Source organism: Micromys minutus (assembly GCF_963924665.1).
Source record: "Micromys minutus genome assembly, chromosome: X".
In the NCBI taxonomy this organism is placed as follows: Eukaryota; Metazoa; Chordata; class Mammalia; order Rodentia; family Muridae; genus Micromys; species Micromys minutus.
Window position 1 is genome coordinate 2,491,571 of NC_137970.1, and position 19,421 is coordinate 2,510,991.

Sequence of the window (19,421 nt, forward strand, 5' to 3'; positions counted from 1 at the left end):
GAGAACACTATTATGCAATAATATAAACAAGATGTGATATACTATTCTTGATCTTTGCTCCTGGCATAGAGCTAAAACTCTGGGATTCTGGGTATATGCTGCCATGCCCAACGTAGACATTTTATTCCTTTCTTTTCTTCCCTTAGTGATGGAGTGGATGGACCCCATTGTCCGTAAAATGCCCTGTCAACCATACTTGAATTTATAGTAATGAGGTGACCTTTGGTAAATTCCTAGATGGCTTCAGGATAGGGGTTCATTGCTGTAGAAAATAACCTAGTGGTTAGAAAACTGGAACTTTAGGACTAGCATGGTGGTACATGGCCACAATCCCAGCAGGAAGAACAGTTCAAAGTCATCCTTGACTACTTAATGAATTTGAAGTTAACCTTGGATATATGAGATTGTCTCAATACCTACCTCTAAAAACGCAAACTTTCAGCTCCTACCTCTCGGGTAGGGCAGAAGGGTAAGGGATGAAGTCATTCACCAATATCCAGTTATTTAAGCAATGTCATCAACTTGTATGATGTATGTAATGGAATAAGAGCCCTTACATGATATGAAGGACTACACATGGCATCTTTTGGCTGCTCAGTAGTGCTCTCTGGCAGATGATCCTACCTTGTTTTTCTCTGAAGAGATAGAAGAACAAGTTCTTGGTGAGAATTGTGGTCCTGGTGGAACAGAGGACCCAGCCCAGAGACAATAGAAATAGATGGCCCGTCTGGCCCACGTACAGCTTCAGAGTACTGAGGACAGTATTCTCAGAGGGTAGTAGCAGAATCTGAGTGTTGGTCTGGCAAGTATCTTTATGCCCCCAAACAATGTTTGCCTATAAGTATGCCTGTCTCTTTCATGTGTGCCCTTGGTTTATTACCTATAGTGCATCTCAGGTCCCTCAAAAGATCTTCAGCTCAAGAATGCAGACTAATATACAGATATACCGATAAGCTGACAGGACCAAAGCCATTCTTCACTTCCGTGCCTGTTTCCCCATTTGAAACTAGAGATGACAACTCTAGCAAAGGTTCACTGTGAAGGCAGAGTTGCTATTTGTAAAATGATCTGAAGCCAGGAGGTAGTGTATGCTTTTAATCCCAGGGTTCAGGAGACAGGGAAACTGATGCAAATTCAAGGCCAGCCTGATCTACATCGTCCTTACAGCAAGTATTTTAAAAGCTTTTGAAAGACCGCACCTGTTGCTTTGGTGATTAATAAATCCTCAAAACTGCTAGGTATCATGGCCATACCTTTAATGCCAGCACTTAGGAAGCAGAGGCCCAGTTTCTGAGCTAAAGGACAGCCTGGTCCACACAGTGTGTTCCAGGACACCCAGGGCTACACAGACATATCATCTCAAAACCAACAAACCCACTCAGAACAGCATCAACCATATACCACACTTAACCTTCAGTAACTACACAGAACAAAGACCTATGACGAGTGCGTAGTCAGTACACAGAAAGAAAGAAAGCACACTGCCGGACATGAGAGCCTAGGTCTTTTTATGTATACTTAACACAGAGAAGAAGGTATAGCCTCACTAAGAAAATACACTCTGTGTTCATGTGAACCCCCAGTATCAGCCACTAAGAACACTTTGGCATGAGGAAAAGAGGGAAGGAGAGCATAAATAAGACTAGAAGGGGGAGTCACTGCTGTACGGGCACACACAGGCAGGAGCACACTGCCAGGGGCACAGGGCCTCTTCTTTCTGAGAGAGTTATACAGCGGCACAAGAGAACAGTAGCCACAGACTAAGCCTGCAATGTCTGGGGAGCGATAAACACAGGTAAGAGAGGGAGTAGACAGGAGAGAGTGGCAAAGGGGGCTTCCTTCTTCACAATAGGTTCCAGGGCTCCTTAGTTGACATCCATGATGTCAGAGTTGGGTGTAGAACTGGCAGGAGAGGCAGGGGTATCAGACGAACCGGTCTGGGACTGGCGTCGACTCACATCTTGGCGTTGATAGAACAAGACATAGGCTGCCTTGGACTGCAGAGAGAGGATATGGGTCAGTTTGGAAGTCAGAAGGGGATGACCGAAAAGGGGGCAAGAAGAGGTAAAGAAGCTATACCTCAATCTGATTCTCATTGACAGGTGAGACACTATTGTCATCAAAGTAGTGCCACTGGCCACTGTCCTTGTTGCAGGCAAATGTTGTATCTGAAATAAACGGAGACCATTCTCAGCACCCTCTTGGTTCTCTAGAGTATCTAAATTATGCTCCTCCTGACTTTCATCTCTGACCCATATACCTAGTCATTTACTGAGTATATCCTTACCCCTAGTTTAGACCCCACCAGCACCAGAGCATGCCCCTGCCCACCGCCTGGTACATACAGTGTCCATCACGCATGCCACCATAATGGTTGGAAACTGCGATGAGATCGTATTTGTACATGTCTGGAGCAGACTCATTCTTTGGTTTGATGACAAACTCAGAGAAATCCAGATCCCTGTGGGTGAGAAGACAGTAAATACTGGCGGGCTCCACCTATACCTTCCCATCTCCCACAGCCTTTCTCTGCAAAGCTCCTGACCGGATAGGAAACTGCACCAGGGTGTCCAGCTTCTCCCGGGAAAATTTGGAAAATGAAAAACGCTTCAGATGGATAATGAGAACTTCAGGTAGCATCCAGAGGTCTAGTTTCTTGGTGGCCAGCTGGTGCTGCTTGCAGGACGAACAGTACCTACAGACAGAACCCAGGTCAGGAATGGACACTCCGAGCAGCTGCCTCACACCTTGTGTGTTCCTCACACACACCATCCAGCCTACAAAGATTCATTTTCATTCGTTCCCCTCCTTCCCAGACAGCTTCACTAAAAGTCTGCAGGCATGTACTACTTGTTTTCATTTCGTAAAGGATGCTCTGACTTTTGGTATGTCTGGTACCCTTATTTGTTCCTGTTTATGAGTACTTCTGTTAAAGGATGTAGCTGGTAGCACTCATGAAATCTCTCCTGAATGTAGGCTCTCACCAGGGGTTCTCCTTCTCAAGGGTTTCCACAGTGGTGAAGAGTTTAATGCACTCCTTCAGCTGCACTGGGTTTTTCTTCAGCATGTATCCCACACAGTCATGCTTCACATAGCCCTGCAGAGGGGAGTTAGTGTCCAGAGGAGCAGACATGAGGAAGGAAGAGAAAGATAGGGCAAGTGCAATCACAGACCAAGTGAGTCAGAACCTGAGACCATGGTGCTCCCAGACGTGTGTAGCTGCCAAGGCCAGGCCAGTCCTGGGCCTGGATCTCTTGGCTCTATTCCTAGCTGGGGTTAGGGAGGATGTATAAAGGGTTGCACTGTGAGCTACAAGGGTCTCCCATCCCTTGGGTCCCATTTCCATTTACCTCAGCCTCCACTTCATCATAATAACGCCTCTTCATCTCTGGTTCCCAATCCATGGCAATATATGGCTGGCCTAGGGGTACAGAGGAGACGGTTATGCTCCTGTTGCTAGGACATCCTTCCTACTGCTATCTGTAACCCTATCCAGGTGACATACTTTGGACTTCTTCAGGGGAGGTGGTCCGGTCACTGGTTCCATTGGAGTTCACCGTCTGTAGAGTAAACAACTGCTTTCGTCGTCGCCTTGGGGGCCACTGCGATGTGTGGAGGCTGTTGTCTAAGAGGAATGGGCATCTTTCAGTGACACCAGAGCTGGTCCCAGCCTGATCCTGCTCTGATTCTTGGGTACCATCATTAACAGCAGGCCCAGGCATTTCTTCCTTTTCTTCTTCACTGCTGCTGTCATCTTCGACATCCTCCTCCTCCTCCTCTTCCTCCTCCTCCTCATCACCTAGGATGGGGAGGATATCAGAGATCAAAATGTGGGTACTCCAGGAAACTGGGCTTCAACACATATCCAGAGGAACCCTGTATGTGCCATGGATATCCCCAAAAGGGCTGCTCCTCAGCCCTTCATCCCGCTAAGATACACTCATCCTTATTTGGCATCTCTTCCTTTTGACTTTCTTGGGAACTCACCTTTCTCATCCCCATCATCCTCATCCGAGGTGGGTTTGGTCACATACCGTCTGTAATAGAGCAGAGAAGACTCCCAAGGTAGGGGCACAGGAATAGAGGGGCATCCCCAGGTTTATCTTGGGTATGATGGAGACGTTAGTGGTAAACACAAACATGTAATCTCTCTCCCTACCCCCTTCTCTGTCTGTCTGTCTGTCTTTTAAAATGCCATGTGGATGCTTTATCTCTGAGCTACATTCCCAATACTCTTTTGAAATTTTTATTTTTTAGTTTGAGACAGTGTTGTTAGGTTACTCAAGCTGGTCATATGTGGCTTCTTCTGCTACAGCTGCCCAAGAAGCTGGGATTCTAGGCATGGACCACCACACCTAGCAGTTCTTAATCATGAACCTGGAACGTAGTGAAGCAGCAATGCATGAAAACACCAGTAGTGGCCTGCACTCTGAAGCCACTGGTAAGCAGATATATAATCAGTTATGAATTAATGTCAGAGAAACCTTTTGAATTAGAATGAAGAATTAATCCACATAAGGTAGCTTTGCTTGCCTTCCATAGTAGGGACTTTAGGATAAAGCTACATCCAAGTCTCTCTGTAGAGACAATTACATCCAAAATGAAGTTGTCTCTACTTTTTCTCATTTACCTCTGTATTCCCAGGACCAAAGAGATGCACTAGAGAAGCCAGAGGTCTAGAAAAAGAAAAAGCCCTGCAAAGTATACTGTCATGTTCAATTTGAACTATCCTTTGGATATGCAAAACAGCAACTCAGAACCCAAGTCTGACCTTGGTTCTCTCCCTCAAATCCACTTCCCCCAACCCTAGGAAAATGGTACTTACGAAAGCCGGTACATCAAGATGTTATATAGGCCCTCCCAGGAGAACCGGTCCCGGGGCACTGACACGAGGAGAGGGTGCCCAAAAAGTATCAGACCATAGTAGGAATTGTTGTAGTCTCTAGATGGGGTGCGCTCCCGAAGGTAAACAGGAACCACAATATCATCTCTTGAACCCTCAACAGGCTCAATCCGACCAGTCACCTCATACCTGTGTGTGTGTGAGGGGAGTAGTTAGTTTGTTCTTGACTGAGGCATCCCAAGAAAGATTAACCCTCAGTTGTTCCATACATTCATCTCAGTTCAAACAATGTGAGTTATTTTTCTTTGTAATTATTAGTGTATGTGTGTATCTGTATGGGTACACACATACTATGATACACATGTGGGTGTCAGAACACACCTTTCAGAAGTCACGGATTCAGTCTGCGTTTGTGCAAGTGTTTTTACCTACTGAGCCATCTTACCTGCCTCCCCCAAATATTTTATCATTATTCTATGTGTATGGATATTTTGCCTGTATATATTCTGTGTACCACGTGTGTGCCTGGGGACTGTAAAAAGGCCAAAAGAAGTCATCTAGATGCTCTGGGGCTGAAGTTACAGATAGTTGTGAGCCTCCATGTGGGTGCTGGGAATTGAACCTGTATCCTCTGGAAGAGTAGCTAGCCAGTCTGTCTACCCTTGTCCCAAAATATTTTAATGGGTTTGAAAATCCATGAAGGATTTGGTATTTTATAAACTATCAGATAACTTCCATAGCACTTTGTTTATATGTCGTTTGAGGAAGAGCCTTGGTGACAGGGGAAGGCTGAGGGGAGGTAACAAAAACAAGAATTGAAACATTTTTCCTGTGGAAAACACTTGTTTGCAAAGAAAATTTCTACTCACACACACACCATTTTTAGTTGTCCCAAATTAAAAAACTGTTGTGGGAAGCAGGGCATAGTTCCATGGTAGGGCATTTGCCCGATATGCAGGAAGCTTGGGCTCCAAATAAATAATGAATACATTTTTATCAGAGCATACTGTTGGACACAGTGGCTTACACATTTAATCCCAGCACCTGGGAGGGAGAGGCAAGGTGAATCTCTAAGTTTGAAGACAACCAGGGCTACACAGAGAGACTGTCTGTCTGTCTCTCTCTCTCTCTCTCTCATATATATATATATATATGTGTGTGTGTGTGTGTGTGTATGTATTATATAGATCTCTCATATATATGATACAGATATATTATATAGATAGATACAAATATTACATATACTTATATATTCATGTTTTTTCTATACTTATGAATATATTATACAGTATATATACTTATGAGTATATGTGTTGAACTGTAAGTAAAGCTCAGTGTTAAGAGTACTTGTCTAGGGTTGGAGAGATGGCTCAGTGGTTAAGAGCACTGACTGCTCTTCCTGAGGTCCTGAGTTCAATTCCCAGCAACCACATGGTGGCTCACGACCATCTGTAATGAGATCTGATGCCTATGAAGCAGAGCACTCATACATTAAATAATTTTACAAAAAGAGTATTTGTCTAATATGCTTATGCATTCTGGGTTCTATCCCCAGTATGGCAAAACAAAAGGTCAGAGGAGCGTCCTCTATCCATTCCCATTGGTTTTCTCACTCACACAAAGATATCATCACGATCCAAGATGCCACTCAGAGGATCCTCCAGCTGGTAGAGCTTATAGAACCGGTGACTGAAAACATCAGCTACTATCATCTGGGAATAGGACAGGGACATAAGGACAGTCAGTGTACAAGGTTCTTTTTCCTTTAAACCCTACCTACCCAGCCTCCCTCTGCAAAGTCTCACCTTGTCTGGTGCAACACTTGTATGTGTAGACAGAGCCACACACAGATCTGAGATATTGCCCTTCTTGGGGACTACAACCCGGTGCTGAGGGAGAAATAACATTCACAGAAGATCAAAGGAGCGTATAATAGGTTAACGTAGAAAAGCTTGAGCAAAGTATTCAAATTCTGATCGCATGTCTCTCATTGTGTTCCCATAACCCTACCTGTTCTGGCTTGCGGCGGGGATCCATGGGAACAAAGAAGACCTCCAAGACCCTCCTGGAGCAGACAGGCAGTGGAACGCTGAGGTAGCAGAAGGGGTCGAAGGTCACAGAAACATTGCCACAATCAGGACACACCAGTGTGGACTTGAAAAGGCCATGGAAAGTGTCCACAATCACAGAATCATTTCGCCGTTTGTGGTTCTGCCAGGCTTCCTGAGCCACTTCCTGTTGACAGGCGTCACGGTGGGTTAGGGGCAGAGGGAAAGGTTTGGGGATGAATTTATTGGGGTTTGAGGTAAAGGACTCCATTGAAGCCTAGTGGCAGGGTTACAGCTAGGTCTATCTGGAACCCATGTTTCCTGTCAGAGCTGGCATTTTGCATAAAGGACAGGAGTGTGACTGGGGTTAACTCTAAGATAGGTATGGGGACAGATACAGTGCTACGACTGAGGTTGAGGTGAAGGTCAATTTAGGGGAACTGAGAAAATGGTAAGGTGTTAGACTGGGAAAACCAGAGACTTCCTAAGGCAGTGGCCATGGAGCTTTAATGGGTAGCCTACCAGATCAGGCCGCCCAGCACCATTGCATAGCTCAACATATTCTTTCTTTTTCACTCGATTGAGGTCCTCATGTAACCCATCCAGGAGGAATGACAGTAATTCCTGTGAGTCATGCTGCTGGTAGCCCAGAAACTGGGATGCAAAATGGCCAACCTTGTTCTGAGGAGACAGTAGATGAGAGAGTGAACATGAGACAAGGGAAGCAAGAGAAAGGATGGTGGAGGGAGCCCATGGGGTTGAGACACACCTTGAACACATTCGGCACAATGGAGCGGTGGTAACCAGACCAAGTCTGCTTTACCAGATCTGCATAGGCCTCAGCAAGCTCACCCTTCATGCCCAGAGGGTTCCGGAAGTTGAGCTCCTCTAGGTAGCGGTTGTTGAGAAAGTACTCCGTAAGCTGTGGCACATTGCTGAGGCACTGTGGTAGCAGGGTCCAGTGGAACAGGTAGAGGGGCGGTGAAGTAGCATAGGTGAGAACAGAAAAGGAAGAAGGGAGAAAGAGAAGGGTAAGGGGTTGGCATTGTGAATGCAGTATCAGGGAAAATATCAGTATCTCTGGAGGAGGAAAATGGTAGCATCAAAGGAAAGAAGGAAGAATGGGGAGCAAATGTGGTCACACGAGATCAGATTCATAGAGCCTTGGCTTTGCACCTGATCCCTTGTAATCTTTCCACCCCCCTAGCTCTGTTCCCAATACCTAACCACTATAGCTTGCCAGACATAGACCTAATAACCCAACCTGTAGGGCCGAGTTCATGAAGCACGTGTTGCCCAGATTGGTAAGGCCACAGATGCCCGGTTGACCCTGGAAGTCCTCATCCTCGTCCGGTATGTTGTTCCTGGGGTTGGATAAGAAACCCTATGAGCTAAGGCCTATTACAGGTGGGTGCTCTGTACTCATAGGTTCTGTCTGCCTACTCTGGGGTGTCCCCACTCTGCATGACACCCCAAGGGCTCACATGCCACACAGCTGAGCGCTGGGCCAAGTGCCATCTTTGTTTCGGGTCTCCATGATGACCAACTGGGTATAAGGTAGAGAAAGGAAAAAGGAATGTATTAATGGAAGGCCTCAAGGGTACCCTGCCCTTCCCTGGTCTGACTAGTGCCAGGAATCCATCCACCTGGCTACCAGCACAGAGGAATCCTCCCCACTGTTACCTGCCCAGTCTCAAGGCAGGCATCAAGCAGTGTAATCTGTGTGTTGTACAGTCGATCCAAAGACCCCTCTGAGTTCTTGGTCCACAGGCGTGTATCTTCCTGAGGCTCGACCAGAAACTGCTCCCGAGCTGTTTGCAAGACTAGGTCTGTGGAGGGCGATAGAACATAACCATATCTTCTGGGACCCCAGAATATTCACTCATGTGATAGCGTTAACTCATTCTCACAGACTTTGCTTACTTGGCCAATACCTTGTGTCCTCAGATCATTCTTCACACTTAGAAACACAGAATCTGAGACATTCCTAATAAACAAACACTATCTTCCACCTAAGCAACTGGAATATAGCTCATTTTTAAGACTCCAGTAGACACCCAGTGTCTGTGCTCAACTTGGCATTCTCAGGAGGTTGTAAGATGATCCCCGTACAATGTCAGATCACTGAGATATGGGCCATGACTAGGAACAGGAATTTATCCCACACACTGAGACTTACCCACAGAGTCAGTACAGCTAAACTGAATGGTGAGAGCTGTCTCCATATCACTGTGCTGAACAAGCAGCAGCTCTATTGGGTACACTTCCACCTTCCGAAGGCCAGGAAGTTCTGTGACCTGTGAAGGCAGAGGAGCACCAATACTCAAACACCCACCTAACTGACAAAGGAATACAGGTATTCACAACTCTGGACCTACCCTTAGCCTATATGGCCTTCCTCCTCCCCGACTTCCCAGAAAAATCTAATACCCCACTCATATACCTTGCGCTCAATAGGTGGCTGGCCATCCTTTAACCCATACCAGCTGACCAGGTAGTTCCAAGCAGGCGCTGGGAGCAGCACATAATCATCTCCTTCTACCAGTCTCTCCCTGAGGTGCCAGCTTATCTGATCTGCAGACGGAGGGGGGCATGAATGAGGCAAACCATGAATTAAGAAAGGAACTGTTAATTCTGGTCACCCTACCAACGACCAGGCATAGAGAATGGGAATATGGCCCCCCTGTTGGAACAAAAGGGATCAGGAAGTCCAGGGCAAGGTTAATAAGGCAGCAGCTTGGTACCTTCAAAGAGCCCAGCATTGTTGATACAGCCAGGAAAGGTGCTAGCTTCTTGATCCCCTCCCTTCACGTACACCTCCCACTGTTTATACCAGTGTTTCTCCACAAGGAACCTGGAACCCAGACAGACAACAAGGGTGTCATATGATTATTCAGGGGCTAGCTACAGAACTTTTCATCACTTGCAGTTAATATTAATCCACTGTAATTTAAGCAGAAACATTTCAGCACTATGTAAATATAAGTAAAAGCAAAATTTATTCTGTGAAATGCTCATTTTTTCTTCATTCATCCCCGTTTTTTTAAAATGAAGTCTTATACCATTCAGTCAGGCCTGCAACATACTACATATGTAACCCAAGCTGGCCTCAAGTCTCTGGTTCCTTCTACTCCAGCCTCTTGAATGTTGGGGTTAAAAGGTGTGCTGTGAGTTTGGTTCAGGGTCTCTTAAAAAAAAGAGACAGAGTTTAACTATAGTTCTGGCTGGCAGTGAACTGGTTGCCTCAGCCTCCATGCTAGAATTATAGCCATAAAGCACACTTGGTTTTGTATTTCTGTATGTGTTTGTTTGGGTTTTTGTCTGTACACTGCCCTCCCTACTCCCAAACCCTAGCATATCACTTACTCCAGGAAAATAAACATTCCCATCTAGGAGCTTATGCCATACATTCAACCTATCAACTCCTGCACTGCCATTCCTCCTTCCAGCTTTAGTGCCCTTGACAGTTTATGAAGTTCACTTAATAAAGCTAATTTATACTTAATAGTATTTTCAATGCAAAGGGAGGCACTGCCCAATTAAAAATATTTTATTAGTTTTCTGGTATGTTTGTTTTGTTTTTTTAAGACGGGATTTCTCTGTAACAGCCTTGGCTGTCCTGGAACTTGCTCTGTAGACCAGGCTGGCCTCAAACTCAGAGATCTGTTTTGCCTCTGCTTCCCAAGCACGCACTCTCACTCTCTCTCTCTCTCTCTCTCTCTCTCTCTCTCTCTCTGGCCTCAAACTCAGAGATCTGTTTTGCCTCTGCTTCCCAAGCACGCACTCTCACTCTCTCTCTCTCTCTCTCTCTCTCTCTCTCTCTCTCTCTCTCTCTCTCTCTCTCTCACACACACACACACACACACACACACACACACCAGATACCACAGCACTTGGGAGGCAGGAAAATTACTTTGAATGTGAGCCCAGCCAGGTCTAGAGACTTAATCTCATACAAAGGGGGAAATAAATGCAGATACCACTCTGGAACAGCCTCAGAACAAGGCAGTACTGACTCAGGGTAGGATGGGCTTCTCAAAGCAAGGCGCCAGTGATGACTGTTACCTGGTCGGAAAGAGTTAGCTACCAACCATAAGGCCCAATTACAAATGTTCAGGGCACTACATCATTGAAACATTGCTTAACTGCCTGGCAGAACATCCCTGCTTCAACAAAAGCCATCTCTTGCATAATACACTCTTCTTGTGCCTTTTTCTCCCTTGAATTCTTTCATTATTCATATCCCCACCATCATGTACAATTAAACAAATACTTATAGGTGCTAAATAACATTACTCTATCAAATTTATTTAAATAAGTTTAAATACACTTAAAGGCATACTAGGGGGTTCTTTACTGCCCATTATCCTGTGGTCAATACACATAAAGATGATTAGGATTTGACTCTTTGGTATAAAATTACTATAGTCACTTGTGTTTTGTTACCAAATTATTGTCAATTCTTAGTGCTTTCTCTTTTATACTTTTAATGTGTGTGTACCTGTCTGTAAGCATGCACATGTAATTGCAAAGGCCCTTAGAGGCCAGAAGGCATGAGATTCCTGGGGCTGGAGTTCCAGGTGTTTGTCAGCCATCCAATGTGGGTGTTGGGAACCAAACTCAGGGCCTCTGGAAGCAGTACATACTCTTAACTGCTGAGTTATTAATCCAGTCCCTCTTTTTACATACTGTCTTTTGTTTGAGACAGGGTCCCACTATGTAGGTCCTGGCTGTCCTAGAACTCATTATGTAGCCCAGGCTGGCCTAGAACTCACCTGCCTTTGCCTCCAGAGTTCCAGGGTTAAAAGGATACATCATGAATGTCTGGCTACATACTCAATTCAACTTTTTTTGTTGTCGAGACAAAGTCTTATGTAGCCCAGGCTGTTCTCAAACTATAGAAAGATGACCATAAGAACCTAACAATCTTTACCACTATGTTCTTATAAAACTTTTTGTCTTGCTTGTGACATTTTCCTTTTGAGACAGGGTTTCACTGGGTAGCTCAGGTTAAATTAGGACTCATATTCCCCTGGATAGCCTCAAACTCACTATTGTCCTGCTTTAGCTTCCCAAGTGCTAAGACTTCCGATGTGTTACCATGCTTATCTGGTTTTCTAAATATTCTTCCCAGGCTGGCCTCAAACTTGCAGTAATCCTCCCGTGTGTCTCTTGAATGCTGAAATCAGACAAATGAGCCACCATGCCCACATCTAAGTCCTGTTGATCTGTCTTTCCAAACTTAAGACAATAACACTGCAAAAATGCCATAATTGTCTCTGGGAGATAACAGATTGTTTTTCCTCCCATAAAAGGGCAACAGGAATAATCATATATATCTAAAAGTCCCCGGCTTTTTTAAACAGGGACTCAGTGTATAGCCTAGAACTCACTGTGCAGACAACCAGGTCTTCCTTTGCCTCCAGAGTGCAGCCATTAAAGCATGTGCTACCACACCTGAGAAACTTGTATAATAGCTTTCACTTTTCCATCTTGTTTTGAAACAAGTTCTCAAGTAGCCTATATTGGCCTTGGCTTTCTGATCCCATGGCACTACCTCCCTAGTGTTGGGATTAAGGGGCTGAGATATGTGTTACCATGCCCAGTTCTTCCTGTTAGAATATTTTTGAGTGAGAAATCAAAAAAATACACTTTAGAGGCTAGAACTCTCACAAGTCTGTGGCCAGCCTGGGTTAACAGTGTGAGACCTTAAAGAACAAAAATAAATGCTTATTTTCTTCAGTTAGTTGTACAGAATATGGTACTGTAAATATCTTTCACCAACACTCTTTAAGGTCCTATGATACTGGTTTCTCTCCATATCCTGTTCTTACACCTCTCTGAACCTAGCCAACCTTCGTAAGAACTCCACAGTTGTTTACAGTTAGGAAGTTGTCGGTACCCTGTACGGATGTAACCAGCCTCTCAACTTTCCTTGATTTAAATATGTAGACAATTCATTGTCACCAAGAACTAATAAAAGAACTCTTATCTTTTTAGAGATTGGAATGTGGTCTCAAAACAAGCTCTTTAGGAGCTGGGTAAAGTGCTGGCTGTGTTTGGACCTTGGTAACTACAAAACAGCTGAGCAAAAAGTCTGCCATGAGTCAGATGATGGTGCACACTGTTAGCCCCAGCACTTGGGAGCCAGAGGCAGAGGTTTCCAGTTTAAGGCCAGCCTGGTGTGTATATTGAGTTCCAGGACAGTCAAAGTTACACAGGGACTCGCTGTCTTGAACAAATCTAAGTTTGGTATGGTGATATCTCAAGACTTGAGGTCATGGAGAAAAATCCCAGAGGTTTGCTGGCTGTTCTAAAGCAGAGTTCTAGGTTCAATGAAAATTCCTGTAATTGAAAAATAGGGTAGAGGTGGGTAAGATGGTATAGTAAAGTCAGATGATAAACCTGCTGACCTGAATTTGATCCCCCAGAAAATACAAAGGAGAAGGGAACTGACTCCTACAAGTAGTTTTCTGGCCTCCTCCAGCACATGGTGTACCCCACCCCACCTCCAAATAAATGCATCCATGAAATTTAATCAGTAAAGATGACTGAATTAACTGGAATTGTTTAAATCTAAGGATGGGAGGTGCAGATAATACATACTGACAAATGTATGATATGAAAGCTAGTCCCTGAATTCAAATGCTTTATAAATGTACATTTCTCAACTATGACACAAACCCATATAGAACTCTTAGATACTTTGCTCTTACCTAATTTAGATAAGCATCAAAAAGTGGAGCTTGGCAAAATGCTTCATAACAATTCCAGCAGGAGAAACAAATTGGCTTTAATACTCAACCAACACTGGTGTGGTAATTTTTTTTAATGAGGTGAAGTTAACATAAAATTAACCCATTTTAAAGCGAACAATTCATTAACATTTAGTACATTCACAATGTTGTGTACCCACCACCTCTACTTATTTCCAAAACATTTTCCTCACCCCAAAGATCCTCTCCTGGCAGGCTAATTTAAAAGGCTATTGGTAAGTATGACATGATTATGTTATCTACCAATAGCACAATCATGACTTTGTCAAGATAGTTAAGAGCAAAAGCTTTGAGAACTGTCTGGACATCTCCGAATGTTACAAAAGCAGCTGACCACTGTTTTCAGGATGGAGAACTATGAGATAATGGTAGAAAGATAGCACCTTAGCCTCTAGTTTTGGAACTGTAATTTGTCTCTCCAGTAATGCATATACATTTCACTGGCAGTGTTGTTTAGGTACTCTGTGAAGTGGGAAAACCTGGAAAAGGCCCTAAAATGTAAAGGCCAGCAACAGTCTAATGTGGATGTCCCTGATGGAGAGAGAATGGGGCTCATGGGCTGATAATCAGATTAGAGAAATGTTAGAATGGAGAAAGAGTACCAGCCTCCAAAAGCCTTGCAGGTCACTCAGGATTTTACCATTTATACTGTATGAGACAGGAAGCTGTTGGACATACTGAGGAACACATATACATAACATATAAATAAAAATTTAAATATGTATTTAAAAATTACTGCTTAAGAAAAAACAGCGTCTTAACATTTGAGAAATCTAGCAGACAGAGCTATAATAACCAACAGATCAAGGTTAATGTCTCAAATTACATTATACAGATACTATTTACAATGTAAATAGTACAAGGGCTCACAGTATGGATATGGTCTATTTCATAAACACATTCATATTCATATGTATGTATATATAGTATATGTATGTTCATACACACACATAAGAATATTGGAAGTTTATTATAATGAAACGTGAAGAGCCCTTTAATTCAAAATTTAGGGTGATAGTTTCCTATGAAGAAGGAGGGAAATTTCTATCTGGGAGAAGCATATGATTTTTTTAAGGTAATATTCCAGATCTTCACATGAGTGATGAATTCACATATAAAGTTTAGCAATTTTTCCTTGAAGAAAACTCACTGAAAATGGGTTTCAAAAAACCAGGCATGGTGGAGTATGCCTGTAATCCCAGCCAAGTTTCTGAGTTCAAGGCCAGCCTGGTATAGTGACTTCCCTGACAGCCAGGACTATATAACAGAGACCCTGTCTCTAAAAAGGGGCAAAATAATACAAAGACTTCTCTGTATGCCCTTGATTCCCCAAATCTAACACACTTTATCCATTTATTCTATTTTTCCCCTGTATCATCTCTGACATTTTAATTTGTCTTAAACTAGACAGAAAGAAGTATGCATTGAGATATACAGCATGATGCTTTGATATATACATTGTAAAACACTAAATCAAACCACTTAACATACCAATTATTACGTCACATGTTTTTTGGGGGTAAGATCATGTAAAATCTATTAAGCAATTTTCATGTATGGAATAGAATGTCATTAGCTATAGTCACCATTTTGGACAAGAATTTTTTCCTCTTGTCTAACTAAGTTTTGCATCCTATGATCCTATGACTTCCATAATCTCCCTTTCATGTACATTTTAACAAAAGATAGTTTCAATTATTTGGTAAGTTGTTTACACGATGGTTCCTTATCCCTAAATTTTCAGTATGTATTTTTCACTGAACAAGGTATATTATTTCATAACCACATTACAGTTATCACAAACAAGAAATTATCAGTACCAATATTTTATATACTGGCCTTAGTCAAATTTCACCGATTTTTTCCAGTAAAAGAGAAATAAATTATGAGAAAGAACCCTCATTTTTAAAAATAATTTATTTTTCCTGTTCTAGGATCCAATGAGGATCACGTGTTGCATAGACTTATTAAACTGCATTAATTCCTTCAATCTGGAACAGTTCTTCAGTATATGTCTTTCACGACTTTGCCATTTTTGAAGCACACAAATCATTTCTTTCAGTTAGGATGTCCATCAATTTATGTAAAATGTTTTATACTATAATCTTTGTAGGTCTTACTATTTTCACAATTTAAAAAAACAAAAAGCAACTCAAAGAGAAATAGGAACCCGGGGAGCAGTAAATTTTAAGAGGCACTGATACGCATTTCTTAAAAATAGGTCTAACAAAAACAATTTGTAAAAAGCTGTGGATTCTTTTTAAATACCTATTTCTACTGATTACAAAATATTATCACGTAGAAAAAATTACCAAATCAATAACCTTTTGCAAACCACCTGCACTTTCTCCTGTTCTAGGAAGGAGACCTTAGCTACAGGGGGGAAATTAAACAAACAACAAAAAAAAAAACAGAAACAAAAAACAAACAAAAAAATACCACGTCACAATCTTTGCTCTTTTGCAGGCGCCATTTTCTGCCTCAGGCACTGCCCCTCCTCCACAGTTTGCCCCTCCCCAGACCTTCGCCTTGTTCCCAGGAGCCAGGCACCCTCCCCAAACCACTCCTCCGCCCCTCGGCCCACAGCTATAGGCTATGGAGTTGCTCTTCAGCGGACGCCACCAAGCTCGTCGGGTTCACAGGCGCTTCGAGTACTCGTAGGCCGTTCCTCGCAACCGACGCAACGTTTCGTAACATACGCCACGCCCCCGCGTTAAGTATGGAGCCAACCTCCTTTCCAGGCTCCAGGTTCCGAGACGCAGTCCTTTCTCACCCCCACCCCAAACGATGCAATCCCCTGACTCCCATGGCTCTTCCCTTCACGCCCCACCTCTGCCACAAACCCCATTTTGTCCTCTGGCGGCTGACTGCCCCCGCTCGGGCCCCGCCTCTTCCTCAAAGGTTGAGATTTCATTCACTTAGCACCTCCACGCCCCCTCTCTCCCGCCGGCCCAAGCCCCTTCCCGAACGCCTCGTACCGCTTCTTCCTCAGAATTTGATTTCTAAGAACCCCGCGATACAACGCCCCCACGGTCCCCTTGGCCAAGGCTTCATCGAAGCCCAGCCTCACCAGCTTTCGCCAGCTCGCAGTGGACGCTCTCGCCCATTCCCGATTTGGCGCCACTGTTCATCCAGGTCTGGCATTGCTTCGGGCTGTGTCTTTCTGTCCTCAGCAGAGGCCGAGACAGCAGCTGCAGCTGGGTCCGCTGCGACCGCCGCCATCTCCGTCCGCCCTCCTCCAACTGCCGACGCAACTGAGGATAGGAAGACGACCCTCAACTGGCACTTCCGGATTCTGTCCCGGAAACGGAAGCAGAGCCCCCCAACAATCAGGGGGCCACTGCCATCTTGGAAACGTCATAATTTGGCGGAAATTGGGTGGTCTGTGGTCTCTGTAACCAATACCGGGGGTTCACCCTCTAGGTTTGGGACTAAGACAATTAGTGCCTTGTAGAATTCTCTAACATCAGGTGAAAAGATCTTATGACTAGTGGAGGCCAGAGGTTTCCAAAATGAGCAAATGTGTGTGTTTAGGGCCTCACAAAGAATGCTTAGGGCAAGTCTTTATCCCTCTGATTGCAGATCCTTACTGTGAAAGCAGCAGTTTTGTTAGCCTAACTAAAATTACCATTCACGTCCATCAAAACCAAATGTATAGGATAGTGAGATGGCTCAGAGGTTAAAGGCACTCGTTGCTCTTGGAGAAATAGCGGTTCGATTCCCAGCACTCACATAGTAGCTCACAACCATCCATTACACCAGTTCCAGCAGATAAGTGGGAATGCACAAGGTACACATATATGCATACAGGGAAACAACATTTAATATACTTGAAGTACAATTTGTGTGTGTGTGTGTTTTGTTTTTCACTCAAATAGAGCTTACCACCTCCTGAGAGCTTGAATTAGGCTATGGCTGTGTGTGTGTTTTCTGTCTTTGAGACAGAGCCTTTGTGAAATTGCGCAGAATTTCCTCCAACTCTATGAAGGCCAGGCTGGCAACTGACTTGCCTTGATTCTCCTGCCTCAACCTCCAAAGTGGTGGATTATAGGGATGCAGTTCAACACTCAAGCTTCCTAAACTAGTGTTACTCACCAGGGAAATCTGATGTGTTTGTTGGAAGCATAACAAATAGTGACTGTGCCCAATTTAAGTGACTTGTTGGGTTTAAATAGTAGCCTTGGGTGGCAGATAACTGTTTTTTATTGTTGTTTTGGCCCATGAGTAACAACGCAGGAAGGCGAGAGCCAGAAATGAAATCATTTGTCCTCAGCTAGGATGTGATAACACTGCAGACTTAGGTCCAGAGCTGCATCCTTAAACACCAGGCAGATCCTCAACCCGTGGTCACATGTTATCAGCTCAGGAAACCTTCTTAGGAGGTTTCACAAAATCAAGACTATTTCTGCAGTATCTTCACTCTATTTTCATGCATATATAGTGGAATTATTCTGAGGGTATTTTGGAATAAGCGAAAATTCGTTGGGTGTCCTCAATCTTTAATATAAAGGAAATCTGATGCAAAATGTGGGAACCATTGAATGGGTCAGGGTTTCTTTTAGTGTTTTTTGAAATAAAGTCTCATTTCTGAACATGAAGCTCAGTTTAGCCTTGAACCTCCTGCCATAGCCTCCCAAATGCTAATGCAGGTTACAGGTGTACCAGGCTCTGTCAGACTTCAGCACTGTTGCAACTTTTCTTGTGAGAAGCAGCACACAGGGGTATTAAGATGTTTCCTGATCTCTATGTCCAGAAAACCCTCAGAACAAAGGCTGTGTATCTCCAGAGATTACCAGATGTCCTTAAGTGTGAAGTCTCTCTGGTTCAGAAGCATCCCATTATGTTGTTGTTACCCTTTTCTTTTAGGCTCTCAGTTCTACTGGTCAGTGATGACTTTAATTCTCTGTACTTCCCCACCTTTTTCTTTTGGCTGTCCTCACCTGCTGACAATCTACAAACTCCCCAAAATCATGACTCTGGGGCTAATTTAGTGGTTACCTTCATTATTACCAACTACACACAGGTAAGAACACACTTTAAGGCACACCTCCCTATCCCTATATAGACCCCTGTGCATACAGGTCTGCTTGCACAGTTCAATGGCCTTCTTCCCTTTCACATGATCTATTTTACCGTATTTTCAGTTAGCTTCTATAAGGAGTTTGATTTTGCAGTAGTGGTGAAGTGTTTGTGACAGTGATTCTATCATCTAACTCCAGCCTGACACAACTAAGTCACAACTTAGTTGTGTGAGCCTTCAACTCCCAAAGGACTAGGGTAGAAATGGAGTTTGGCACAAGCAGAGCTGCTCTTTAAAGCCATCTGAATTGACTCTTGATTGCAGTCTACTCCTCCCCATCCCTAAAGCTGCTTTCGCGTCACCTTCCAGGTCAATCTCTGCAGAGAATAGGACACAGAAAGTCTGCTGAGGAATTTGTGGACATCCCATCCATTAAAAAAACTGGAAAAAAATGACAGAAATAGGAAAATGTCCTAGAGTTTTGTTTTTTATCTTTTAGACAGGGCTTCTCTGTCCTGGAACTCAGTCTGTAGATCAGGCATTTGAACTCAGATATCTGCCTGCCTCTGCCTCCAATTGCTGGGGTTAAAGGCATGTGCCACCGCCAAAAGTAGGCTGTCCTACTTTTTCAACCCTGGGACTAGACAGCCATCATTGTGACACACTGTAGCTTCACACTGAGATTTCAAAGTGTTTACAAGGACACAGTGATTAAGAGGTTCATTAGGTTACCA

At 43.8% G+C, this 19,421-nt stretch overlaps 1 protein-coding gene across 1 annotated transcript; it reads right to left on the reverse strand.

Moving 5' to 3' along the window:
- Nucleotides 1-1,491: 1,491 nt before the first annotated feature.
- USP11 (ubiquitin specific peptidase 11) lies at nucleotides 1,492-16,919 on the reverse strand. The gene is made up of 21 exons (XM_080909980.1): nucleotides 16,738-16,919; nucleotides 9,636-9,745; nucleotides 9,335-9,465; nucleotides 9,071-9,188; nucleotides 8,575-8,720; nucleotides 8,376-8,437; nucleotides 8,156-8,255; nucleotides 7,661-7,834; nucleotides 7,414-7,572; nucleotides 6,854-7,078; nucleotides 6,649-6,732; nucleotides 6,461-6,555; nucleotides 4,826-5,032; nucleotides 3,988-4,037; nucleotides 3,506-3,799; nucleotides 3,351-3,421; nucleotides 2,985-3,097; nucleotides 2,546-2,695; nucleotides 2,346-2,461; nucleotides 2,080-2,168; nucleotides 1,492-1,997 (listed from the first exon to the last, which is right to left on the reverse strand). The coding sequence occupies exons 1-21, from the start codon at nucleotides 16,887-16,889 to the stop codon at nucleotides 1,866-1,868; spliced, it is 2,778 nt and encodes a 925-aa protein (XP_080766106.1). The 5' UTR covers nucleotides 16,890-16,919; the 3' UTR covers nucleotides 1,492-1,865.
- Nucleotides 16,920-19,421: the final 2,502 nt, after the last annotated feature.